Raw genomic sequence first — 23813 nt, 5'->3', positions numbered from 1 at the left:
TTCTCTAATTAAAATTCTATTGTGCCCATATTATTTCTGTCACAGGAAGTAACAATGTAAGTATATAGACTATGGGGCTGTCCCCTCATAACTAAACATTAGTCAACCAGAAAAGTCATTAGTCGGCAAGATTTCACTGGTCTCTTAGTCGCAGAAAAACAAAACAAAAAACAAATGAGAAACTCTATCAGGAGCTGTGGTTGACCAAACCTTAGTCAACTAATATGGTCATTAATCAGCAAGATTTCATTTGTCGCTTAGTTGCAGAAAAACAACAAAACAGAAAAGACAAACACGAAACTCTTTTAGGAGCTGCACCTTGTCAAAATAAATCAAAACCTATATGACTGGACCATGTGGGAATTTAATTTGAAAGCACAGACACAGGAAGTGTCCACGCTCAGCAGTCAGACAGGAGTCAGGTTAATTTCCAGGGCTGGTACCTGTGGTTATTCCACAGGCTAGTTAATAACATGTCGGGCAGGAAATCCAAAGTGTGGGATCATTTTGAGAAGGTGAAGGACGAACCCAAGGTGATATGTAAACTCATCTTCATTGGTCGACTACAAACATGATGTATCATCTGAAACATGGAAGTAGCTACATGCCCATTAGTCCACAGCATCATTAACAGGCGGCTCGCTCAGTGTGTGACATGCACTTGTAGATAAAATATAGGCCTATATTAATGAAGGTTCATTAGTACGCTTTTGTATTTCTCTGTAATGTAGCACAGTGTTAACAATGTTACTGACACTATTCTTTCTCACACCTTCAACTCAAACCATTGTGTTGCCCTGCCATTTGTACTTAACATACAGTTACCGCTTATCTAGAACCAAGTTGTGGGGGCAGCAGGCCAAGCAAAGCACCCCAGACGTCCCTCTCCCCAGCAACCCTTTCAGCTCCTCCTGAGGTACCCCAAGGTGTTCCCAGGCCAAATGAGATATGTAATCCTTGCAGGGTGTTCTGGGTCTGCCTCCTACCAGTGGGACGTGCCCCTCTAACTGGAGGTGCCCAGGAGGCATCCTGATCAGATGCCCGACACCCCTCAGCTGACCCCTTTCAACACAAAGAAGCAGTGTCAAAAGGGGTCCCCTTTCCCTATATAGATATAAACAGCTCATTCTAATGTAAGGAGAACACAACAATTTCTATTTTCAGGTCATTATACACTAAAGAAAACATACTGATTATATTTTACTCTGTGGACCTTTAACACTAGCTACTCTACATTAGATGAGTCGAAAAACTACAATTTATTAAAGTAAATTAAAGTATAAAGTATTTAAAAAATGTTTTTATCACACACAATAAAAACACCCTGACTGAATTTTGCACATGTGATCAGTGATCCATAAATTTGATTTATCTGTTATCCATTTCCATTAATTTCCTGCACAGCGGTGTGAGAAAACCACAACGTGTTTAACCCAGTTTTGCAAGATGCCTTTCTTTGCAGTCAATTTATGCAATTTGACTTTGAGCTATTTAGAACTAATGGCATCCTAATTGCACGTCCATTCCACCTGAGCGAGCCCCTGAAAAAACAAATTGTGTTGGAGTTCAGGGGGTGTGCTGATTATTCCTTCGCAGTGTTCATGCCTGTGTTACAGCTGGCTCTCGTACCTGCCTGCTGATCAATATTCAAATCCTGAAAGAAAACCACAGTTTTTCTCAGCTGCCATTAAAAAGTTGCATTGGATCATTTAATATCTTTGAATGTGTGTGTTTCTAGTGTGTGTATCCAGTCCTGCTCAGATCATGAGCCTGGCTGTCAGCTGGGAGGTGACTGCCCGGTCAGCCTCACTCAGTGGGAATTGCCTCTGCAGTTTAGCCTGGAGGGAAGTGATGGAGCTAACGTGGTGCTCCTCTTAACTGAGCATTGTGGAGGCCACTTTGACAGCAGTCATCACTCAAAAAAAAAAAAAAAAAATCCTGTCCCCGTCAGCTGTGTCTCCTTCATCAGCTCTTTTAACACTATTATGACCGAGAGTGCGGACCATTACTATACAAAGCGCTCTGACACGTGCAACAAGCTGCTCGGCCGTGCCATCACATCAAGCACAAAATGTGTGAATGCCCAAATTAAGCCCTTTTTCTCCCTCCTAACTCTTAAAGGCAGTGGAGTCCAGAGGCTGTTTCCCTGCTTTACCAGTTTTTCTATAGCCCTCTCAGTGCTTTTTGGAGATCAAATCTGTAAAATGTCACTTAATGCACAGAATAACGTGGAGCCATGTGTGACTCAGGACTATCCACCTTTATACTGTCTGCCATTTTTGCTGCGAGACAAGAATTTGCTCAGGTTAATGTGCCTTGACATTAGCCCACACAAGCACTCTGAGCTATGGACACTACTACCATCTGTAAGTTTACAGGCTGGTGGGTAGTGATGGAGCTTTCCAAAGGACTGAACCCACCGTGCTGCTCATTATAGCCTTAAGCAGGATTTATACTCGTGCAGCAGAGCCTACGCACGTCGCCTACGCACGTCGCCTATGCCTGAGCATTTACACTTGTGCGGTGGTGTGTCTGTGTCACTCTGCAGTTACACCTCCAAACACTAGTTGGTGGCAGAGGTTTCTGTGAAGAGCTGTAAAGTTTCGGTGATTCACAACACATTAAACACCGCTTGATAGGCACATTTTCAAACACAAGTACAAAAACTGGCTTCATGATAACTCAGCATTCACAGACAAAGCACTTGTCTTTATCTGGACACATTTTCCCCACAAATATAACATGCTATCATTATAAGCACCAGCCTATGGCATTTTACATTGTATAAATTAGCTTAGGGATGAGTGGAGATTTCCTCTGCTCATATGAAGCCAGGCTAAATCCCGAAGTATAAATCCCTGAAGGATAAATCACGCATGAGACTGCTATTTTAATTCAACGCAGAAGTATAAATTCTGCCGTATAAACAGTCTAAATGGAGAGAAAAAATACAACTGTTGTTTTCTTGTAACAACGCTGGAGCAAAAGTCAATGAATACACAAGGAATGTCCCATGAAATCCAAAGGTCTCAAGCCTTCCAGGCTTCAGCATCTTTACCTGTTTTTGTTTGAATGCCTGGTTTCAAAAGTGTTAAACTTTGTGATCCATATTTTACAGTAGACTTTTTAATCAATGTCCTGCAAAGCAAACGTCCGTCCGTTTGGATGGTCACGTCAATCCGAAGCCTCCATCAATTGTTTCAAAGAAATTGGTCAATACGTCGGCTACAAAATGTTGCTTTCAAGCAATAACTGTGATAACAGTTCCCTCAGCAGCATAAATCATTATACAGAGCGGGAGCAAAATATTTTGAACAATAAATGATGACACTGTAAACATTTAAACACTTTCTCAACTCGCTTGTCATCTTTAATTCCCTGTGAAACAATCACCTAATTTATCTCCTGTTTTCAACAACAGAATTTTCTCTGAAGCTTCAGACGATGTTTTTCAGTGTTTCAACATCCTACTGATTCAACATGCCATACTGCACTCGCAATTATTCTGCTGATGCCAGAGGCAGACTGGGGCTGAAATACAGCCCAGGACCTTGACATGGAAAGAGCTTTTATGTGAGCGCCCGAAGGGCTCAAGCAGGACATTTTTCGGCAGTATTTTAAACATTAAAGGACCTTTCCCAATGTACACAACACCCACTTACAGCTACTAACATCTGGCTCTTTTATTTAATGAGAAAGGTTACAATTGGCATACACATCCAGGTCATATGACTCTGCAATTGTCACAGGTATTTATTGGCTCCAATCGGCAGTGATGGAAATACAACAACCAGGTGGACATGCTAATTTAGGCCCTTTTACCAGTGCATTGCAATAACAGGCTGCCACAAAATACTGTCTCCATCTGAGCAGCACTCCATTATTATTATATTGTACATTCCAACATGGACAGAGAATTCCTTTCACAATATTATCGATTTGTTCCATTGTGCCATTGTTTCAGTTTCTTTGTCGTCTCTGACGGTCTTATCTTGCTTGAAATATACTACACTGCAATGACAGGCTGCCACAAAATACCTCCTGTCTCCGTCCAAAGAGAAGAGAAAAAAGAGGGGTCCATGTCATTGGTCCGACAGCCCATTGGTTCGACATCCCATTAGTCCGACTGTCCGTGGTGCTGAACAGCTCGCGGCGGGCGTATGGTGCGCCGCGACCGGCTCTGGGTCAGCTGGGAAAGGCTTGAGGCGGAGCAGGCTCACAGCTTATGTGTTTGTCACTTTCTTTTTCATTTTAACCCACACCATGATCTTTTCCTAACCCTAACCTGGAAGAGCGTAGCTGGTAACTACCAGAGCTGACACACAGAAGGTCGCAGAGGTAGGCCGGAAGTTTGCCCAATATTGCTTTATAGATAGAAATATACCAAATATACTTTCGGATGTCTTGCTGACACCGGTCTCCACTGTTTGTATAAGCACGTCACCACTGCACTGAATCCAAACAAGGGCCAGGCAAGCCTGTAAGTCACAGTATACTGCCAACTACTGCTAACTTCTACACCCACACATGTACAGTCAGTCAGTAAAGTGCTAAAATAGTTACAGATGCTCACACACACGCACACTTCGATACCCAATGTTTTTCAAAAATCAAAACCTACAATGCAGACCCATAAAAACAGAGCAAATAAAAAGTGTGTATATGTGTGTGTTCATGGAATAGGAGATAAAAGCAAGCAGCTTACCATCAAAATCTAAGCAAATATTTGGAGACAGAAACAAACAACCACCAAGATATGGACTTCTCAAACTCCCCAAACAAATGGAGACTGTCTTAAAGGGACAGTGCACCCAAAAATGAAAATTCAGCCATTATCTACTCACCCATATGCCGATGGAGGCCCTGGTGAAGTTTTAGAGTCCTCACATCCCTTGCTGAGATCAGCGGGTGGAGCAGCTAGCACACCTAATGGTAGACGGCGCCCCAGATAATGTCCAAGAACACAAAATTGAATCCACAAAGTATCTCCATACTGCTCATCCATAGTGATCCAAGTGTGCTGCAGCCACAACATAAAAAAGTTGTTTCGAAAAACTGAACTCTGTTTTTAGCCACACTGTAGCCTGTAGCTCTGACTGCTTCTCTGTGCTCTGCACTCATGTGTGCGCGCCTGCGCAAGACCAGCGAAAGCATGAGCTTTGCTCACCTTTGTTTACATCACGTGACCTTTGTTTACATCACGTGACACTATGCTCTATGTCCACAGTATGAAATTACCCAGATAATCGGTGGTGCTCTACCATCATCAGGCCCATAGAGCAGGTGCACTAGAGACTTACAGCCGCAGAGCGTGGCCGAGCAGTCAACTTTGGCAGGCCAAGTGGCTGACTTCCAGTGTAGCATTCTGCTAATGGGTGTAAAAAATTAATCCTGCAGCTATTTCAGACTTTACAAATGTTACCAGACTGAATAGGATTAAATCTTGATGGTGGAACGAGTTATTTCACGTGGGACATGACACTCAAAAAAAAAAAAAAAAAAAAATCCCCTCATTTATAGACGTCTCATTCCTAGATTAGGTCCATGGGGAGAACTTTTTGTGGGCCCAGTGGCATCACATGGCAGACTTTGGAAATAGCAGTACCACTGTTTTGCCATTATTTAAGTTTCTTGTCATCCCCTACGGTTGTATCTTGCTTGAACCAGGCTACACTGCCTCCACAATCTCCAGTGGTACTGTGTCGTTTTGTTTGAATCTATAAGCTCTCAGAAAACATGCGCAAATACAGACAAAATGACCGCCGAGTATGGACAGAAAGCTCTGTTCGTCTCCATATTTACTGTTGAGCAAAAATGAGTCCTTACCTCACATCATCAGCAAGTCCAACAGACATCCATAATCTGGTGACAGCAACCTTGGCCCTTCCACCACAGAAAAGATCTGCTAATTTGGTGCATGTAGCTGTGGCTTGTATTCATTTGTTCTTCTAAACAAGTTTACCACAATAAACTTTAGATGGAAATCAGATTCAATCAAAAGCGAGGATCAGTCCATATTAGGAGGGACCACTTGTATTCTCCCTCAGTAGTGAAAGTATAAGATTGGCCCATCTGACAGGGAGCCTTCACTCTGTGGTGTCTAGTTTAGAGGTCCAAAGTGGCTCAAGCAATGGCCGAAGACTATCCGTCTGTCCATCTACTTTCATGCGCTTATCTGGGGCCGGGTTGCGGGGGGAGCAGGCCAGGGAAAGCACTCCAGACATCCCTCTCCCCAGCAACGCTTTCCAGCTCCTCTTGGGGGACCCCAAGGTGTTCCCAGGCCAGATGAGATATGTTATCCCTCTGGCATGTCCTAGGTCTAACCCGGGGCCTCCTTCTACCACACCTGGAACACCTCTAACAGGAGGCACCCAGGAGGCATTCTGATCAGATGCCTGAACCACCTCAACTGACCCCTTTCAACGCTAATGAGCAGCGGCCCTCCGGATGGCCGAGGACCATACATTGACTACTGATATTAAAAATTGAGAAATATAAAACTCTGTGACACTGGTTAACATAGACCAACCATTCAGGAGTCTTCCTGAACTTCCCGATGTCCAGTCCGCCCCATGTGATGCTCTCACATGTCTCTCGCATGGAAAATAAGAAGTAGAGGAAAATACAGTTTAAGAGTAACTCTGCACCTTCTGCAGAAAAACCTGGGCACAAATAATTATAACGTTCAATTCTTCCTTTCCTTACCAAGAGTTATGTAATGTACGATTCTTTGCTGAATATCCAATCAACATTGCCGTCAATGCTGTTAGTAGCCACTCGAAATTAAATCACCTTTTTTTCTGAAGGTCACAGAAATGAGGATACACAGCAAGATTGAAATATGACTCCACTGTAGGAAAACTGACTCCACTTTATCATACTCCTGTAGTTCACAGCACTGTTGCATCTCACTGGGCTGTACCCCACAGCTATCCAGATGGCTCATGCATCTGCAGTGCAAAATAGTGTTACAGTATAAGCAGCTCCACCACAAACTGTCTCATAGAATCCTACTGTTGCCCTGAATACAGAGATGAACACAGGCAGTGTTACAGTAAATTATATATTAATGTTGTGAAGCAGTTGATGGCAGGACAAACTACAGTATGTCTTGTTCCTTTAAAAAAAATCCTTTTTGGTTTCCTGTGTTACTGGGAAAAACATACGCTAATTCAATCTGCCTAATTAACCATTAGCAGAGAAACTGAGGAGACGCTTTGTAGATTCTTTCAGAGGAGAATGCTGCAGCTAAGTTACATTGAAAATACACAATAGCACATATTAAGAAAACCCTCATTGCCTCAGAGACATGATTATCTGCATTAGAATGACAACACATGTTGTCCTAACAGTTATGGACATTACAACAACTACATTAAGACATTATAAATGTTCCGATAAAACCTTGCTGGACAGAAGACAGACAGAGACAGACTAGACTCACAGGTCAGTCTTTAGATGCTTTGCTTAACTAAAGACTGATGTCTTTCTCCCTGATTTTGTGTTTAGATGGGCGGATACAATTTCAGAGTTTAAAAAAGCTCCCTGCGTTGCAGAACCAATAGTAAATCTGCAGGGCGGTCCTTCAGTGGCTCGCTGAACTCTTGTGCTTGTAAACATAGTCCCACTAGAAACATATGTAGCGGTACAAAATGGCTCAGCCGTGCTCGCAGAAAACGTTGTCAAAGTTAGTGGATGTTTGTTGCGTTTGCGGCGACACATTCTCGCCAACTAAAAGAAACAAACATAATCTTTTACAAGGCCATGACTCATCCGTCCGGCCGGACTATAACGTTAGAGGGAATCGCCTTGTTGTTTACAAATACTTCCGGGTAGAAAACCAGCAGAGCTTTTAGCTATATATGTAGCCTATATATCACATTTTTCACATCACTGTATCACCGTTTGGACTAATCCGATATTTGTAAAGTCTATAAACACAATGATTGAACAAACATTACTATTTCTGTGTGCACGTTTAGCTGGGCTAACCGTTAGCTGTTAGCCCTGTTAGCTGTTAGCGGTGTCTGTAATAGGTAATAACTCATTAAACGGTCCGTGAAAAAAAATATCTTTTCCAGCGGATATCTTAGTTACAACATGATTGAGCTAGCAAAGCAGTTTTGTGTCGCTCTGTGTGGTATTTATTCAGTTTTTGGAAATCACGAAGTCTAGAAAGCATCAGTGGCTGCAGCTGACAGGGACAGCTAACACTAGCAGCAAAGCTAACAACAGGATGTCATCTGTTAAAAGCCTTCTGTTGTCGATACGACATGAAACTACTCCAGTTAGCTCAATCATGTTGTAACTAAGACATCCGCTGGAAAAAATATTTTCTTTACAGTTGAGCACACGCTTGATAAAACGGAGTTAAATCTCTCTGCATCCATTTTCAAGCTCTCTGTGTGTTTGTTTCCTTGCGGACGAGAAAAGGGGGAGCGCACGTTTCCGAGAAGGCGTGTCCTTTTCAAAAATGCAATAGGTGTTGCTTTGTTGCCGGCCGTTTTCGCCAGTGTGTGTCCCCAGACTATCAGAAGGCAGAGATCTCTGATTGTCTAGTGCCAAGACTAGAGACAGACAGACGCAGCCAGTTTCCAGGCCTCTGAATCGCTGGCCACATCTCTACTTTTGTCAGCAATTCAACTCAGTCTGATGTTGTGCTCATTGACTGCTGTTTCCCCAATTAGTGAAACAATTGACAAATTAGAGTTTTGTAGGTCAAGAACAGGGACATCACTGCCCTGTGCCAGAGCCAGAATCAATCCTGCCCCCCAGTTGGCAGCCCGGAAAGAAATAACATCACAGTGTCAGAGTCAGCAACAATGTGAAAACGACACAGCAAACGATACAGTTGGTTTTCCTCTGATTCTTCCTCTTGGGAGCATGAATATGCTCAGCAAATTTTATATAAATATCCATATTAGATTATTTTACCTTGTTGTTGTTATCTTGTGCACAAAGGTAGATGGATCCTCTGAGGAGTATGGGTATGCTTTGGATATTACACAGCAGTGCCTTGGGGACTTCGTGTGACCTGAGGAAAGGTTACAGGGTCAGTGAAAGATTAATCCTCCATAGAGCACCATATTGATGCCAGATTTCGAGGAAATCTGCACAGCAGTTAAGATATTTTAAACTGGACCAAAGTGCTGCACAGATCAGTAGTTCCCAAGGTTCACAACGTAATAGGAGCTTGAAAGTCACTGCAGGACGGGTAGGAGGGGGTGGTGGATGGGTCCAACAAACTGCAGACCTTTACCCGGGAGCACACTGTTAGCTTCCCATATGAATGTCGAGCCAAACCATGATACATTTTTATCCACATGTTTTTGTTGCACAAGGAAATCAATGTAAATACAAGGTGTTTAGCAATGTTGTAAGTATTTTGAAAAAGACTGTATGTATCGAACAAGCAAAAACTGCACATTAGCTGTGAAAAAGGAAGCAATTTTTGAAAAGACAGTATGTTTATAACAGGCGTTAATTGGCACGGCATCTCAGAATGTCATCAACAGATGCAGGAGGATACCTAGTGCATTATATGTGGATGTGAAAGTCCACTAACCAAAACTGGCTAAAAAAAAAAACGTTGGGTAGAACTAGACATGGACTGATGGCAAACAAAATCTGCCACATTAGAGGCCAGCATACAATCAGTTTTCCAGGACACTCTGGACAAAACTTGTTCAGAGCAAATGGATCTGCAAACTGTGACTGCAGCCTACAGAGTGATTGTTAAACTCTGTAAAACAATAGCCATTAATCATGCACTACAACGCCATCAGACTGGGCAGCAAACTAAATGTCTTGTTGGTCTTAGTGTGAGTTGGGGGTGGAGGTGGCGAAGAGGTTCACTCACTGTTGATGAGCTCAGCTTTCTCTAAAGGAGCATTGATTCACTGCTGTTCAGGAGACTCAGGATGACTCTAATCACAAACACAGACTTGTTCCCAAACTTGTAGAATTTAATGATTTTGGAGGCTAACCAACTACTGATACCAAGTCTGTTTAAGAGGTACTAAGGTTGATGAAGATCCTAGTTTTAGGCCGCAGCATGGTGGCTGGTTTTTAAATCGACCATCCTGTAACTCATCGGTTTGGGGTGTAGAAGACTTTGGGTTCATTAAACAGTAATGCAATAGCTTTCTTTATTCCACTCTACATGCACTACAAAATCTGTAACTCCCTCTGCTGCAATCAAACTGTTACATTAGAAGAATTCTCTATTCATTTTCAAACTCTTAACTTAAAAATCGTTAAAGGGGACATTACTTACGGTATGCACCTGAGTAATCAGTTTGGAAACTGTAACTCAGAGACCAAAGCTCCTGTCCAAAATCAATTTATTCCTCACAGCTGTCAAACTTTCCTTGAGCGAGACACCAAAGCCTTGCCCTTTTCTAGATTAGAGCTCCTGCCTGGCCCTGTGCTAACCTCCTCTACACTGCTGGTCCCAGTGGTGCATCCGTCGCTTCAAACACCTGTTACACAGCTGAGCTTTGTCCTGTCACAGTTTTACCTCAACACTTCAGAACATTTCTGTGGTTATATGGGAAACTGTCTACCCAAGAGGAACAGCATCAGTTGTTTCAGCAAATGCCCCAAAACAACACGTTTACATTCTAGTAACAAAGACATTTAGAGGTGATAGTAGTCATGGGTGTATTATTAGACAGTGGGCCCCTGGGCGCAGATATGAACAGGGCCCCACCACTTTGTTATGCATCTTTTTGTGATTTATGAAGCTTCTAAGTATTCAGATCAGCATACAAACACCCTTTATCTTCAAATTCCGATAGACAAAATGCCAACACTTGTTCAAACATATTGATGTTACACCAGCACAGCTCATCTCTGCTTGCTTACATTTTTCCAACATGTTCTCACTCCCAACCTTCTCATGTTTGTGTGTACAGAAAGGAAAAATTCTAGGTTGGATTAATTTAATGATCACCTGAAACCTAATTTGACGCAATAGCCTGCTCGTCCAACAACTTCTCATCCTGGTCTAATATCGCCGTTTGGTCAGTAGACTTTCACATCTACATATGACCTGGAAGGTTCATTTGTAACCAAACCGAGACCATATCTTCAAAAAGTTCTTGGTCCGGTTGTTTTGGTGTACACCTGAGTGCGATTGCTGTGTTCACACCTGCCCAAACGAACCGCATTTAGGGGGCAAATGAACTTGGGTTTGGTTGAACTAAACCAAACAGGGCTGGTGTGAAAGCACCCTAAATTGTCCGTAGGTGTTAATGTGAGTGTGAATGGTTGTCTGTCTCTACGTGTCAGCCCTGTGATAGTCTGGCGACCTGTTCATGGTGTACTCTGCCTCTCGCCCAGTGTCAGCTGGGATAGGCTCCAGCCCACCTAACAGGATAAGCGGTAAAAGAAAATGTATGAATGAATGATTGAATTATCTAACAGCTGTTGAAATATTCCACCCTGAACCACATAAGTCAACCAGTGGTTGTGCCACTGAGAAAAAGATAAAAGTCAGTGGAATTCATCCTCTAAACAATATGAATGTCTGTACAATATTTCATGACAATCAGTCCAATAGTTGTTGAGATATTTCTCAACCAAAGTTGGGGACTGACCAACTAAAATAAAAAGTACTGATACAGAATCATCCCACATTAAAATTAAGTTCTTAAGAGAAGGTAAAGCATGGGGGAGGTTGTTACAATAGCCAGAAATACAATTACAAATCCATAAAACTAATGTTGTCACTGTTCTTGTGAATATCAAAGTGCTAATGAAGCAAAAAGTGGGTGTTAATACAAACAACACAATGCTTTAGAATCTGCGAGGCCTTTCAAAGCCCACACACGTCTTTTTTTATGTTGTGGTTGTTGAAATATTTTCTTTCTGACAACATTTCATTAAACCAGGAAATGAGAGTCCTTTGTCACTTGGCATTTTGAAAGGACAAAGGATGAGATCATGCCATAAATTGTTTCAGTTCACTACTAAGCACTGTAGTGCTTCAGTAACGTGTAGTAGCCTCTGAGCTTAACAAAAAGCTGGTTAATTATTAGCAGGGGTGAAGTGGGTCTCACTTTCAGCCCGCCAGTTAAACAATTCAGAGTGGCACACGTCAAGCAGAGAAAGGTTACTAGGGAGATGATGAAACCTATAATTGGAAAATCAAAATTTCTAATTAAAGAAAAGGCACGGCTCTCAGAAAGAAAAAAAATAATGTACCGAAGCAGTACTTAAAATCCGACATGAGATCTTCAGTCGAACAGTCTATGATACAAAGAAAATATTGCTATTTATATAATCTGTTGCTTTCTGCTTTGTCATTCCTTGTCTCATAATCAGTGGTCCGACTCTGCAGCCCCCTGAATTTTCTGATGAATATTTTTGTCAGTGAAATTCTTACTTTATTTAGGCAAGGCAGCTTTATAGCCTATGTATAGCACATTTTATATGAGGGTACTTTACAGAGCAATAAAATATAAGAAATAATAAAGAATACAGTTAGGCTACAATAGAAGAGTAAAGATATAAAAAGGTACAATTTATTAATAGGTGATTTGCAATTTTTTTTTTAAATTCTGTTCTCATTATTATAATTATTACAGGGTGGTTTGTGCTGCATGAGAACAAAATGCAGCTTAAGGCCCAGATCACAAAGAAAGTGTTGTGCAGGTTGCAAAACACAATGCACACCAAAGACCACTTGCCGCACCTCTTTATTGCTGCCAACCAGTAGTTGTAGTACTTCGATTACTTTTTGCAGTAACGAGTAACCTAACGCGTTAGTTTGGTGTTTGAGTAATCAAATACTTAAGTACATTTTCAAACAAGACATCAGTTACTTCTGTTACTTTTAGAACGCTGGTCCTTCAGCTCCGAAACAGCAACGGCTGTCGTTTGGTTCTAATAACGGAGGTAACGTTAAACCTGAATCAGTCTGAAAGAAGCCACGGAGCTTGTGGCTAGCTACGTGGTCGGAGAAATGCTGCCATTGTCTACGGTGGAGTCTAAATAGGTGGAGGAGGACTCACTGACAGACATATTTCAGACTCAGGACTTGCATTATGCCTGGTACACGCTACACGCTGGTACTCACCAATTATCCCTGGTCGTCTTTCACAGCGTGTGTGATGTCATCGGGTTATTCTTGTCCTGTTTTTATTACTTTTACTATTACTATTACTAATGTGTCTGTTCATGTGCCAGCCGACATGTTGTTGTAGTCACCTAAAAGCGTCAGCAGATGGCACGAGCTACATTTGAAGCGCCACACGTAAACTATCAAGCTACTGTATTTTCTACAGGAAGTTCTGACAAATGTTTCAGAATAAAAGCCTGTTTAGAAAATGGAGGGATTCTCTAGCTGAGTTTATAAGGGGCTTTTAATTTGAAACAAGTGTTGAGTTTGAAATGACGGTGCAATATGTTAACTTTACAAAGACAACGGAGTGGATAAAAAGTAAATATATAAACACACAGAGGGATTAATAAATAACGGACCGTCTATAATGTAGTTTGTTTCAAATGAAGCTGGGAGCCTCTGCAGTTGTGGTGAGTAAAAGCCCCGCTGCTATTTGTTAATGTTATTACTTTATGTCCAACCGTGAGGATGTACCCGGATGTACCATTGTTTGCTAGCTTGATGCTAATGGCAGTAACGTTAACTCAGCGGGTTGACAAAGTGCCTCTGCTGTTTCACACCATCATTTCCCCCTTTTACTCTGTGTGGTAACATCCCTAGAGGAAATATTAAAATGCTGGGGTGTTGTTGTCATACAGTTGTCTACTGCAGCAGATCGCTGTGTGTTTCTACTGGTCAAAGTGACGGCTGTGATGGGAGAATTGGATCTCAGTGAAGGGCAAGTGGTCCATAACTTTAGTAACGCAGTAAAGTAACTGGTTACTTTTTTTAAAAAGTAATGCAGTAACGTACTTTGATTACTTTTAAAGTAACCCTTACCCAACACTGCTCCTTACCCTAACCATTTGTTCTAACTCTAGGGACGGTCAATAGGCCGACCCTAGATGTCCTCAGGGTCCTACAAGGTTCATATGTCACAAGCATGTCACAGACATAGTTGGGGGCTGTGCCACAGAGTGATTTTTACACAAGCAGCAAGATTCTGAAGTCAATATTCTAAGTGACAAGTAGCCAGTGTATGGATTTCAGGCCGGGAGTAATGTGGTTATATTTTCTATTTTTTGGCAAGATCCAAGTAGCGTCATTCTAATAAGCTGAAGTTGCCTAACTGCTTGTTTTGAAGGACTTATTCAAAGATTTAATCTAATTACTTAGTTTGATGCAGTGTAGAGGTGAGGATGGACTAATGATAAAATGCCTTTAGCCGATTTAAAATGTAACAATTGAATTATGTCCATTTATTTCTCCATTTTAACTACTTAACATTTACACTTGTGCCACCCACTTGCAAAGTATATCCTTTATTGCCAGCGCCCTTGACAGCATCATGCTGCAGTGTGTATTTCTTTTAGTTTCTTATCCTTTTCCTTTCACTTATTTCTCTCCATCTTGTGAACAGTTTTGTCAAAACTGAGCGGTATATAAGCTCTCAAGATATACGAGCAACAGGTTACTCCACAATTCAAGCACACAGTACCAAAGAGATTTTTTTGTGGGACTCTTTGTTGCATATGCCATGGATTAAAGGCTAATTGTGTTGTTGATGTTGATGGCTGGTGGTTTTTCAGATGCACTTTGCAGACAGGATGAGCATAGATAAACTGTATTAATCAGCATGAAGTAGGATCTCAAACAAATATTTTTTTGTACTTTGCAAAATTACCTTCTAAGTTATTGCAGGGACACATGCACTTCATTAAAGGCTAATTGACCCTTGGCTTAGCCCCGCCCTCTAACACAGACCGGCCAATGATAACATAGCATCAGCCAGCTCCGACAAGGGTCCAACAACTACATGGCTGTTGGGACCTGACCTCATAACGACTTGGCTATACTTGTTGCTGGAGAAGTTAGTTTGCAGATTGTCTGCCAGGCACACTAACTTCCCTGGTCTTCAGGCTCTGTGTCTGCCTGGAGTAGGCCACATTCAGAGCAGGTCCTCCTGCTTGACGTCCTACCTCTTTAGATGTCCATGAGCAAGAGCCTGATGAAGACAGAAACTTCTCCCTAAGTTTCCTTGATGACCTTCCGGGGGGGGGGTCACATGTCACAGTGGTGCATGACCACCTTTGGCCCTATTTCCACCGAGCAGTACAGTACGATTTATTTCAGTTCAGTACCCTTTCTTTCCGTTTCAACAATGAAAAGTTGTGGCTGGTACCGATGGAACCGTTCTGTACTGTCTCCATTTTTGGTCACCCCTCTGTTGGGGTACCTAGCACACAGAGCTGGTACTAAGAGGTGGAGCTAGAAACACTGTGGTCCGTTCACTGGTCAGTAGCGGAGCATGATGAGAGAGAGTTTGTTAACAGATTTTTTGAGATAGTTTTGATGTTAAAAAAAAATTCTGGATTCTTTATTCCCTGGACGCATGTGAGAAAAACAAAAGTTTTCTCCATGAGTTCAACACAACACCAGCTGAGTAACTGAAATACAAATGATCATTTGGGGGTTGAAGTATTCCTTTAATTAAGCTCGAACACTACAGAGAGAGACAGGAAGTCATTGCTGAAACTCAAAACTCCATTTACCAGTATTGTAAATGTCCATTTCTTGTGTGATTATTTCTATGCTGATTATTATGGCTATTATGACATGCCAATGCCATATACGCCCTGAGATTTCCCATCAAGACTTTTCTTTCAAACGATGAGAGCAGGCAGACACGTTTCAGTTTTTTTTTCTCTCCCCAGTGAGCCTGTCCGTGTGCCACTAATTTTCTTCTCTCTCTGTTCTCCCTCTCTATCATTACAGCTACACTGGGGACCTTGGACTTCAGTTTGCAGTATGACCAGGAGAACAATGCACTGCACTGCACCATTAATAAAGCCAAGGTGAGCCGCCATGATGACGCTAATTATGACGCTAAAGTGCAGCCTCTACATTTACAGCCAGTTCTTGTTGCTTGGATATGACTTGACGAATTTTAAAGATAAATTCTGTGTGAATTTTTAGTGAACCCAGTCAACTTGCTATTCAAGTGTTTCTCTAACACAGATTTACCTTGGTTTTTATCAACGTCAGCCCCAGGCCCTTTGGTTATACTGAACATACTGTCGTAAAATAAGCAAACTGCAACACATGATCATAGCACTTGCTTTAGATTTAGCTACACTTTTAATCATCACTGACTGTACAAACATCTGTGGCCACCTTGGTGATAAAAGGCTGATTAAAATAAACCAAGTGACAGTTTTTTCAATATGTTTTCAAATTCAATAAGATGACTATCAGACATGAATATTTTTGCAGCAGCCTACACGTTACTGGCAAAAAGGACGTGGAATAGCGACTTAACACGTCCCACAGTTCTCTGTGAAACAGATATTTACATCTATTTTCATCTCAGAAAGCATTTATTATTTCTGAAGCATATTGCGGAAAAACACACATCGAATGTGCATCCAACCAACTGTGTTTCTTCCCATAAAGCAGCTTTAACCAGTAGATGATACACTCACCAGCCACTTAATTAGGTGCACCTGTTTAAATGCTCTTCAACACAAATAGCTAATGAGTCAATCACGTGTCATCAATAATCAATACATTTAGTCATGTAGACATGATCAAGACGACCTGCTGAAGTTCAAACCGAGCATGAGAATGGGGAAGAAAGGTGATTTAGGTGACTTTGAACATGGCATGGTTGTTGGTGCCAGACGGGCTGGTCTGAGTATTTACTGGGATTTTCACACACAACCATCTCTAGGGTTTACAGAGGATGGTCCCAAAAAGAGAAAATATCCAGAGATCCAAAATGCCTTGTTGATGCCAGAGGTCAGAGGAGAATGGCCAGACTGGTTCAAGACGATAGAAAGGCAACAGGAAGTCAAATAACCACTGGTTACAACCAAGGTCTGCAGAAGACCATCTCTGAACCAACAACACGTCCAACCTTGAAGCAGATGGGCTACAGCAGCAGAAAACCACACCAGGTGGCACTCCTGTCAGCTAACAACAGGAAACTGAAGCTACAGTTCACACAGGCTCACCAAAACTGGACAATAGAAGATTGGAAAAATGTTGCCTGGTCTGAAGAGTCTGGATTTCTGCTGCTACATTCAGATGGTAGGGTCAGAATTTGGTGTAAACAACATGAAATCATGGATCAATACTGCCTTGTATCTGCTTCTTTGTGTACTACAGTCAGTGCATTAGTCACGTGATCGCAGCCTTCCAAAATACGTGGGATACATGCAAATTTGGGTTAGGGCTGTCAACGAATATTCTAAATTCGAATTTAAATTCGAATTTGAAAAAAAAATGGGCCTTCGAATGTGAAAATTGATATTCGATTGTGGAGAAAAAAAAAAAATAGGACAGACAAGTGACCACAGCTGTCCTCTTTGCGAGTGGGCGTTGGCATCAGACGCGTATTTGTCCACGCTGGTCGACAAGTGGTTCTGCTCCCAGCTGTTGTCTCCATCACCTGGCTTGACACATTGACTTGCAGCTCGCTCTGAAACGCGAAATGATCGCTGCAGGGCGCGAGCTGGTCACGGTCCTGCGCTTCGAGGCTATTCGCAGCACTTCCGCGGGCGGTGTTGTCACGGGTCAGAAAGGGGGGACGAGCGAGAGGTCCGCGGTCGTTTATAACGTAATGTTATAGATAATTGTTTTATGTGTTTTAATGTGTAGGTATGTAAATGTTTTCAAAGACATTGCTGTTTATCTAAATGGAGTGTGGTGGGTTAGACCATAGTGATTTTGGGGCTGTTTTTGGTTTAAAAAAAACCCTTCACGCTTGTCTGTCCTATCAATTAAAGGCTAAAAAGCCCCAAAAAATATCTTTAAAAAAAATGCACATTCAACACATCCAATGCATCAAAACATTGTTTTCTAGTTGGAGCCGCGCCTTGTTTTCAAACTGTATGGTTTGACTAAAATGAACAATGACAGCAATATAGTCCACGATGAGCAGCGCTAAAATCAACCTGCGTAGTTGTCCCTCCATTGTGACATTAGAAAGTGTCACATTTATCTTGCAAGTGTACTCTTCTTCAACGTTTGGTTTACTTCCTGTATTTTTCCCACATGGAAATTCTGACCAATCAAGAGCAGCTTTCTCACACAGGGTATTTGACCTGGTCCGCTTGTAAATGCTGCCGTGAGAACACGCACCAACTCTAGGCAATTATACAACTTTGTAACAAAATTAGTCCCTGATTCAGACCAAAGGAGACGACTCTAGGTCTGAAAGCACCCTTAGTTTTTAACAAAGAGGGTCTATCTCTTTATGGATCCTTTATGTTAACAATCTGAGCCTGTCAGTGGCAAAACAAGCACTTTTAGTGGTGAAAAACACCCCTTCAACTCTTGATTTTTAAGTTTGATTGACATGTTAAGAGCCACACAGCAATTCTTGAGCATAGTTGCAAATACATTGTTCGCCCCTCAGCGTCAAAGGATGTTAGGTTTTGTGGGCGTTCCCATGAATACAAACTGTATCTATACAATGTTTTCATACAGTTTGCTCGACATTTATTATGATTGTTTATTACATAATTCCTTTTATTGATGCTAATATTCAGTGCGTTTGTGATTAAGTTAAATTGCCTTGCCAATACAGTTTTTTAGCTATTAGCAATTACAGTGCAGAAAGTAAATACAATCCTAAATGTAACATTTTCTTCATTTTTCATTCATGTGCTATTTTTATGTACTTAATTATGTATTTATTTATGTTTGTAAGAGTAGCCAAGCTGAAGAGGTCAAAGGGTCTTTACTGTACGTCATGGGGCACTAGTAGATTAATGTTGCAGCTACACTGATCACAGGCTTTCTACAGGCAACCAGATTAGCACTGATAAATTATTAAATCAATACATAAATATCCAGCATATTGGAGGCAGACTGTAACCATATCTATTTTTGTTAATAATAAAAAAAGACTATTTTGATCTAATACACAATAAATAAAAGTCCAGGGGTGTCGTCCTCTGTGATTTCCTCTCCCGAGTTTGTTGTGATGAAGCGGTGGTTCTGACAGCCACGGCTGCCGTCAGCAGCTATAACTCATCCTATCTGTCTGCTGAATGGCTGGTGTGAAGGAAAGTGGGCATCAGAGGAGCCAGTCTTGGCAGGAGAGTTGGACAGCAGAGTGGGCATCAGGCCATCTTGATTTATGGTGGTTATTTTCTATACTGCTCTGCTTCTGGACTTCGGCTGCTGCCTAGCCAACCAGAGAAAATGATTTTTCTCTCTCAGATACTGTATGTACCCATTTCCATTATTTAATTTGTTTGCTTAAATCCCTTATTTTTCTTTCTAACCACAGATTTTTTTTTCTGTTGCTTCTGTGGCAAAGCTGCAGTCTCTTCAATAGCAACTGTGACTGAGCGAACCTCAGCTAAGCTTTCTCTGATTAGATCTTATAGATTCTGGCTCGTGGGAGAATGGGAGAAGGTTAAACACTAAATTCTGATACTGGTGCCTGCTGAGCTGGTTAGAGTGTGCTGTGAGGACAGGGTTTTATATGTATTAAGCAGTGATAGATCACATGTACAATGCTTATGTTATCATAGCCCTGTTGGCATTTGGTCAGAAAAATAAATGTTGTGCATTGAAACGGACAAAAGGTCACCAGACAATAAAACTTAAGCAAACAAAGGAGGTTAAAACAGGGTGCAAAAGGCCACTGAATTAAATTATCATCAAAAGAATATGTCAAATGTGGGAAAGGCAGAGGGGCGTATTTCTATATACAATTCCCCCTGCTTAATTAATCTTAATCCAGGTGATGTACTCAAAATGGAAAAACCCAAGACTTAAACCGGGTCTAATGCCCTTTTATTTGTTTGTTTTAAACAGGTTGTGGTTGTTGTTAGCCTCAGTACTCTGAGGGGTGAATTCACAAAGAATGGATTGCAGCTGCCAACAGCACTGAGAATTGTGCATCAGTTGATCAGATGATGCCTCTCGTGTCCAGCGCAAGGAAGTACATTTCTTGACAGATGGATAGAAACCTGATAGAAACTACGTGTAGCCGTGGGAGAGAGGCTAATTTTTTATTAGCTGGAGGCAAATCACAATTTGGCATCACAGGGCTGTAGGCTACATAGGAGTCTTCAAATGTGGTCTTATTGTGTTATTGGGAGCCAGACTAGAAGGAGTCATGGCTCAAAACCAGCTGTCAATGCCCGTCAACAAAAACAAAGACAATTATGGTTAAATGTGATAAGACGAAAGGACTGGACAGAGGTGATCATCAGAAATGCTCACGTGCAGCACACACTTCATATTAGATTAGGGGTAAAGTATTTCCTGTTGTAGGGATGAATAACGTTATGTGTATTAAGGGTTGTGTCCTCCTCATCAGAAACTGGGGAGGGATTAAGAGGAATATTGGATTTCTCTGGAACGCTAACTTTTAAGCACATTAGCTAACATTAGCTTCAATAGCAAAACACAACTGGAGGAAACCGGTCAAGTGTCTGCAATCTTGGGAAATCATCCATCTACTGAGTGAGAGCATACAGGTCAGCCAGTCTGGTCCCGTTGGGCAGTGTTAACTTATTCAAGTAACACTCACGGTCCTGGAGAGTGAGTGACCTGACATGGTGCGTTTGCAAAGTCAGACACTACACTAAAATGAGTGACCTGTTAGACGAAAAAATGGAGCAAGACACAGTTAAGGTTTTTGGGCCATTTTGCCTTTAATGGACAGGACAGGTAAGCGTGAAAGGGGGAGAGAGAGAGGGGATGACATGCAGCGAAGGGCCACAGGCTGGATTTGAGCCTGGGCTGCTGCGGCAACAGCCTTGTACACATGGCGCCTGCTCTACCACTAAGCCACCGACGCCCCGGAGCCTTATATTCCTACATGAATTAACGAACAGTCAAGTTAATCACACGTTCACTCCGCTCTGCGTTTTGCTGCTCCGTCGGTGTGGTGCTCTGAATAATGGAACGGTACATTCTGAATTTACAAACATTCCAGTTTGTGCGAGAGTGCGCTCCAGCACTTGGAATGAGTATTTCTGAATGCACCACTCACACCATCTTCCTCCACTGTTAAAAACAAGCCAACAGAATTTGCTAGATGACGCTAGCTAATGTCTGAGAATTGATTTTCCTCCAGCTAAGCCCCGCCCACCAAAAATACCATCATACTGTTTACGAACAGTGAAAGGGTCTACGCAACCTGACCACTCAATCTCAAGCCTTTTATCCTCAGATTGTTTTAATTGTCAAATTTGTAGTCTTTAACCCCAAGACCTGTAAACAGACTCTGATGTGTAAAATCCGAGTTTTCCTTTAAGATAAGGTAAATATGGTTATGGTTCAGGGAAGATTGTGGTTACGATAATTTAACTTGGTTAAGATTGGAGAAGGATCATAATTATAGGTTTAACTCATTCACCATCCAGACTCTCATGCATTTGTCCTCTGCCTTGCCACATAAAGAGCTCATTACTTTCCGCATTGACAGTGAATGTTGGCACTGGATGTAAAACACTTGGTGGAGAAATTTTCAGTGTGAATGCAGTTTCTGTGACAACTGGACTGAAATGTTTCTCAGATTTAAACAGACCTCACCTGTGCCACAGTGTGTGGTGGTGTTCAGATAACCACAAGCCGAATTTATTCACTATCTTCAGCACCGCCTTGTTGCTCTTACAGTCAGACAACATGAGCAGTTCTCATTGTCCTTATCTACTTGTGGAGTCCCTCTGGGATCCATCTTAAGTCCCCTCTCTAAAAACTCAAAACAATCAGTGTAATTTAAATACCCTTATTACCTACTTTAAAGACTTAAAAAGTATGGTGGTTTGCAGCTTTCTCCAGCATAATGAGAGCATACAGTATATACTGGTATGTGCTGATGTATGTATGCTTAGAGCATAATAGTTCTGCAGTTTGATTCAGCAGCAGGAAGCCTTCCTACATCTTATACATTTTAATGTGTCCACTGTCTTTCATTGCCCCTCATTCACCCACCCAGCACAACAGACAAAATGTTACCTGCATTTTTGCCCTTCAATTAAGCTGCCAATCATCACCTCTATATTTTCACTTTCTCATTTCTCTTTCTGCTCTATTATTACAAAGTGAATTATATATAATTTTCAGTCACTTTGTGTTTTTCTTTTTTTTTTAATGCTTTGTATAATTGAAAAGGGTGGAATAAGTAATTCACTGTACCTCTCTTATCCTCATTTCCGCACACTAAAATATCAAAAGCACAATAGTAAGGTGCTGTTCCTTGTTCCAATAAATAATTCACTCATTAATGTTCAGGGAAACAAGATGTTTGTGTTTATGCAATGCCCAATATTTTAGTTAAGTTTTTAAGGATACTGAGAAACTGTCGATACTCAGCTCACATGCCAGAAGAAGATTTTGGCACTGTACATTTCATTTGCACATTTCATCATATCATATCAGCGTTTCAAAAGTGATGCAGTATATGACCTGACCCTGTTATCTGGCGGTGGAGTATGCGGAATTGGGTGACACCAAGGTGAGACACCTGCCAAGCTGCAGACCACTGTTCTAGACTGGCAAACAATAAAACTGCTTTGTGCACTAGGGATGGTCCAACAAAAAGCAGATGTTTTTTTACCAAGACATTGTTGTGTTTTTCAGCTGGAATGGTGCTACAAAAAGTGGCTGTTTTTACTGAGACATCACTGTGATTCCTGCTTGAACGATGCTACCAAAAGTGGTTTTTTTTGTTTGTTTGTTTGTTTTTTCGGGATGCGCTGTGTTTACTGCTGGGAGTTGTCGTAGCATAGAGACTCAAACCACAGGACTGGACATTTGAGGGTTTACTAGCGAGACCAGCTTTCCAATACACATTAAAAGGTCTTTCCTGTCACTTAAGCTACTGTTTTCCCATTATTCAGACAACCAGCTCAGAGAAAAATTGCTTGACAGATCATTTAGCTGAAGTCGAGTCAGGATTATAATAAGTTTATGTCAGATCACGCACACCATATATTCACACAGTAAGAGTTTAGGCCAGGCCATCTACACTATAGAGTGTGCCACAAAAAGCAGGTATTTTAAGCCAAAACATGATCTTTTCCTAATCATAACCAAGTGTTTTTTGTGCATTACCTAACCAGACATTAACCACAGCATTGTTGAAATGTAAAATAAAGGTCAACGTATGTACATGAATGGATTGATGAACAAGCCTACTGGGCACAGGGGCCCAGGGGTCCAAAGTGTCAGGGGCTTATCATAAGAGCTTATTTTTGCTATGAACGGTAGATATGGAGACGGAGACAGGCAGAGCCTTCTGTCCATACACTGCGTTCATTTTGTCCGGATTTGTGCACATTTTCTGAAAGCTTACGCATACAGACAAAACGGAGCAGTGCCACCAGAGATCGTGGAGGCAGTGTAGCATAGTCCAGGGATTCTTAACCATGGGGCCACGGCCCAAGTGTGGGCCGCGAGCGCCACCTAGAGGGCCGCGAAACAAATTCAGTTTTGCACCTGTGGGCCACGAGGGCAGCATACTGTTATGTTGACACACTCAGTTACAACACAGCCTCGCACCACTTGGTGGCGGTAATGCGTCAGTCAGTTGTTTAACTGTTAAACAACTGACTGACACATTACCGCCACCAAGTGGTGCGAGGCTGTATTGTAACTGAGTATTGTAACTAAATATTTTTTTATTTATTTTTAAACTTGGTGATTATAAGTTATAGTTTCATTTGCACTTTATTTCTAT

At 41.7% G+C, this 23813-nt stretch overlaps 1 protein-coding gene and 1 long non-coding RNA gene across 2 annotated transcripts in view; one reads left to right on the top strand and one right to left on the bottom strand.

Annotated features, from left to right (window-relative positions):
- LOC125897830 (uncharacterized) overlaps window positions 1-9035 on the bottom strand; it is a 108115-nt gene extending 99080 nt beyond the window's left edge. Inside the window, exon 1 of the long non-coding RNA XR_007450525.1 lies at window positions 8935-9035. This is a non-coding gene — a long non-coding RNA (uncharacterized LOC125897830). The remainder of the gene's footprint in view (window positions 1-8934) is intronic.
- The window catches only part of doc2b (double C2-like domains, beta), a 247321-nt gene that overhangs the window by 90702 nt on the left and 132806 nt on the right, over window positions 1-23813 (top strand). The window contains exon 2 of the mRNA XM_049591263.1: window positions 15881-15960. Coding sequence (XP_049447220.1) covers window positions 15881-15960 — 80 coding nt within the window. The remainder of the gene's footprint in view (window positions 1-15880; window positions 15961-23813) is intronic.

The sequence above is a fragment of the Epinephelus fuscoguttatus genome, linkage group LG12, assembly GCF_011397635.1.
Source record: "Epinephelus fuscoguttatus linkage group LG12, E.fuscoguttatus.final_Chr_v1".
Lineage (NCBI taxonomy): Eukaryota > Metazoa > Chordata > Actinopteri > Perciformes > Serranidae > Epinephelus > Epinephelus fuscoguttatus.
The sequence above is the reverse complement of the archived record's forward strand: the minus strand, read 5'-3'. Positions and strand labels throughout refer to the sequence as shown.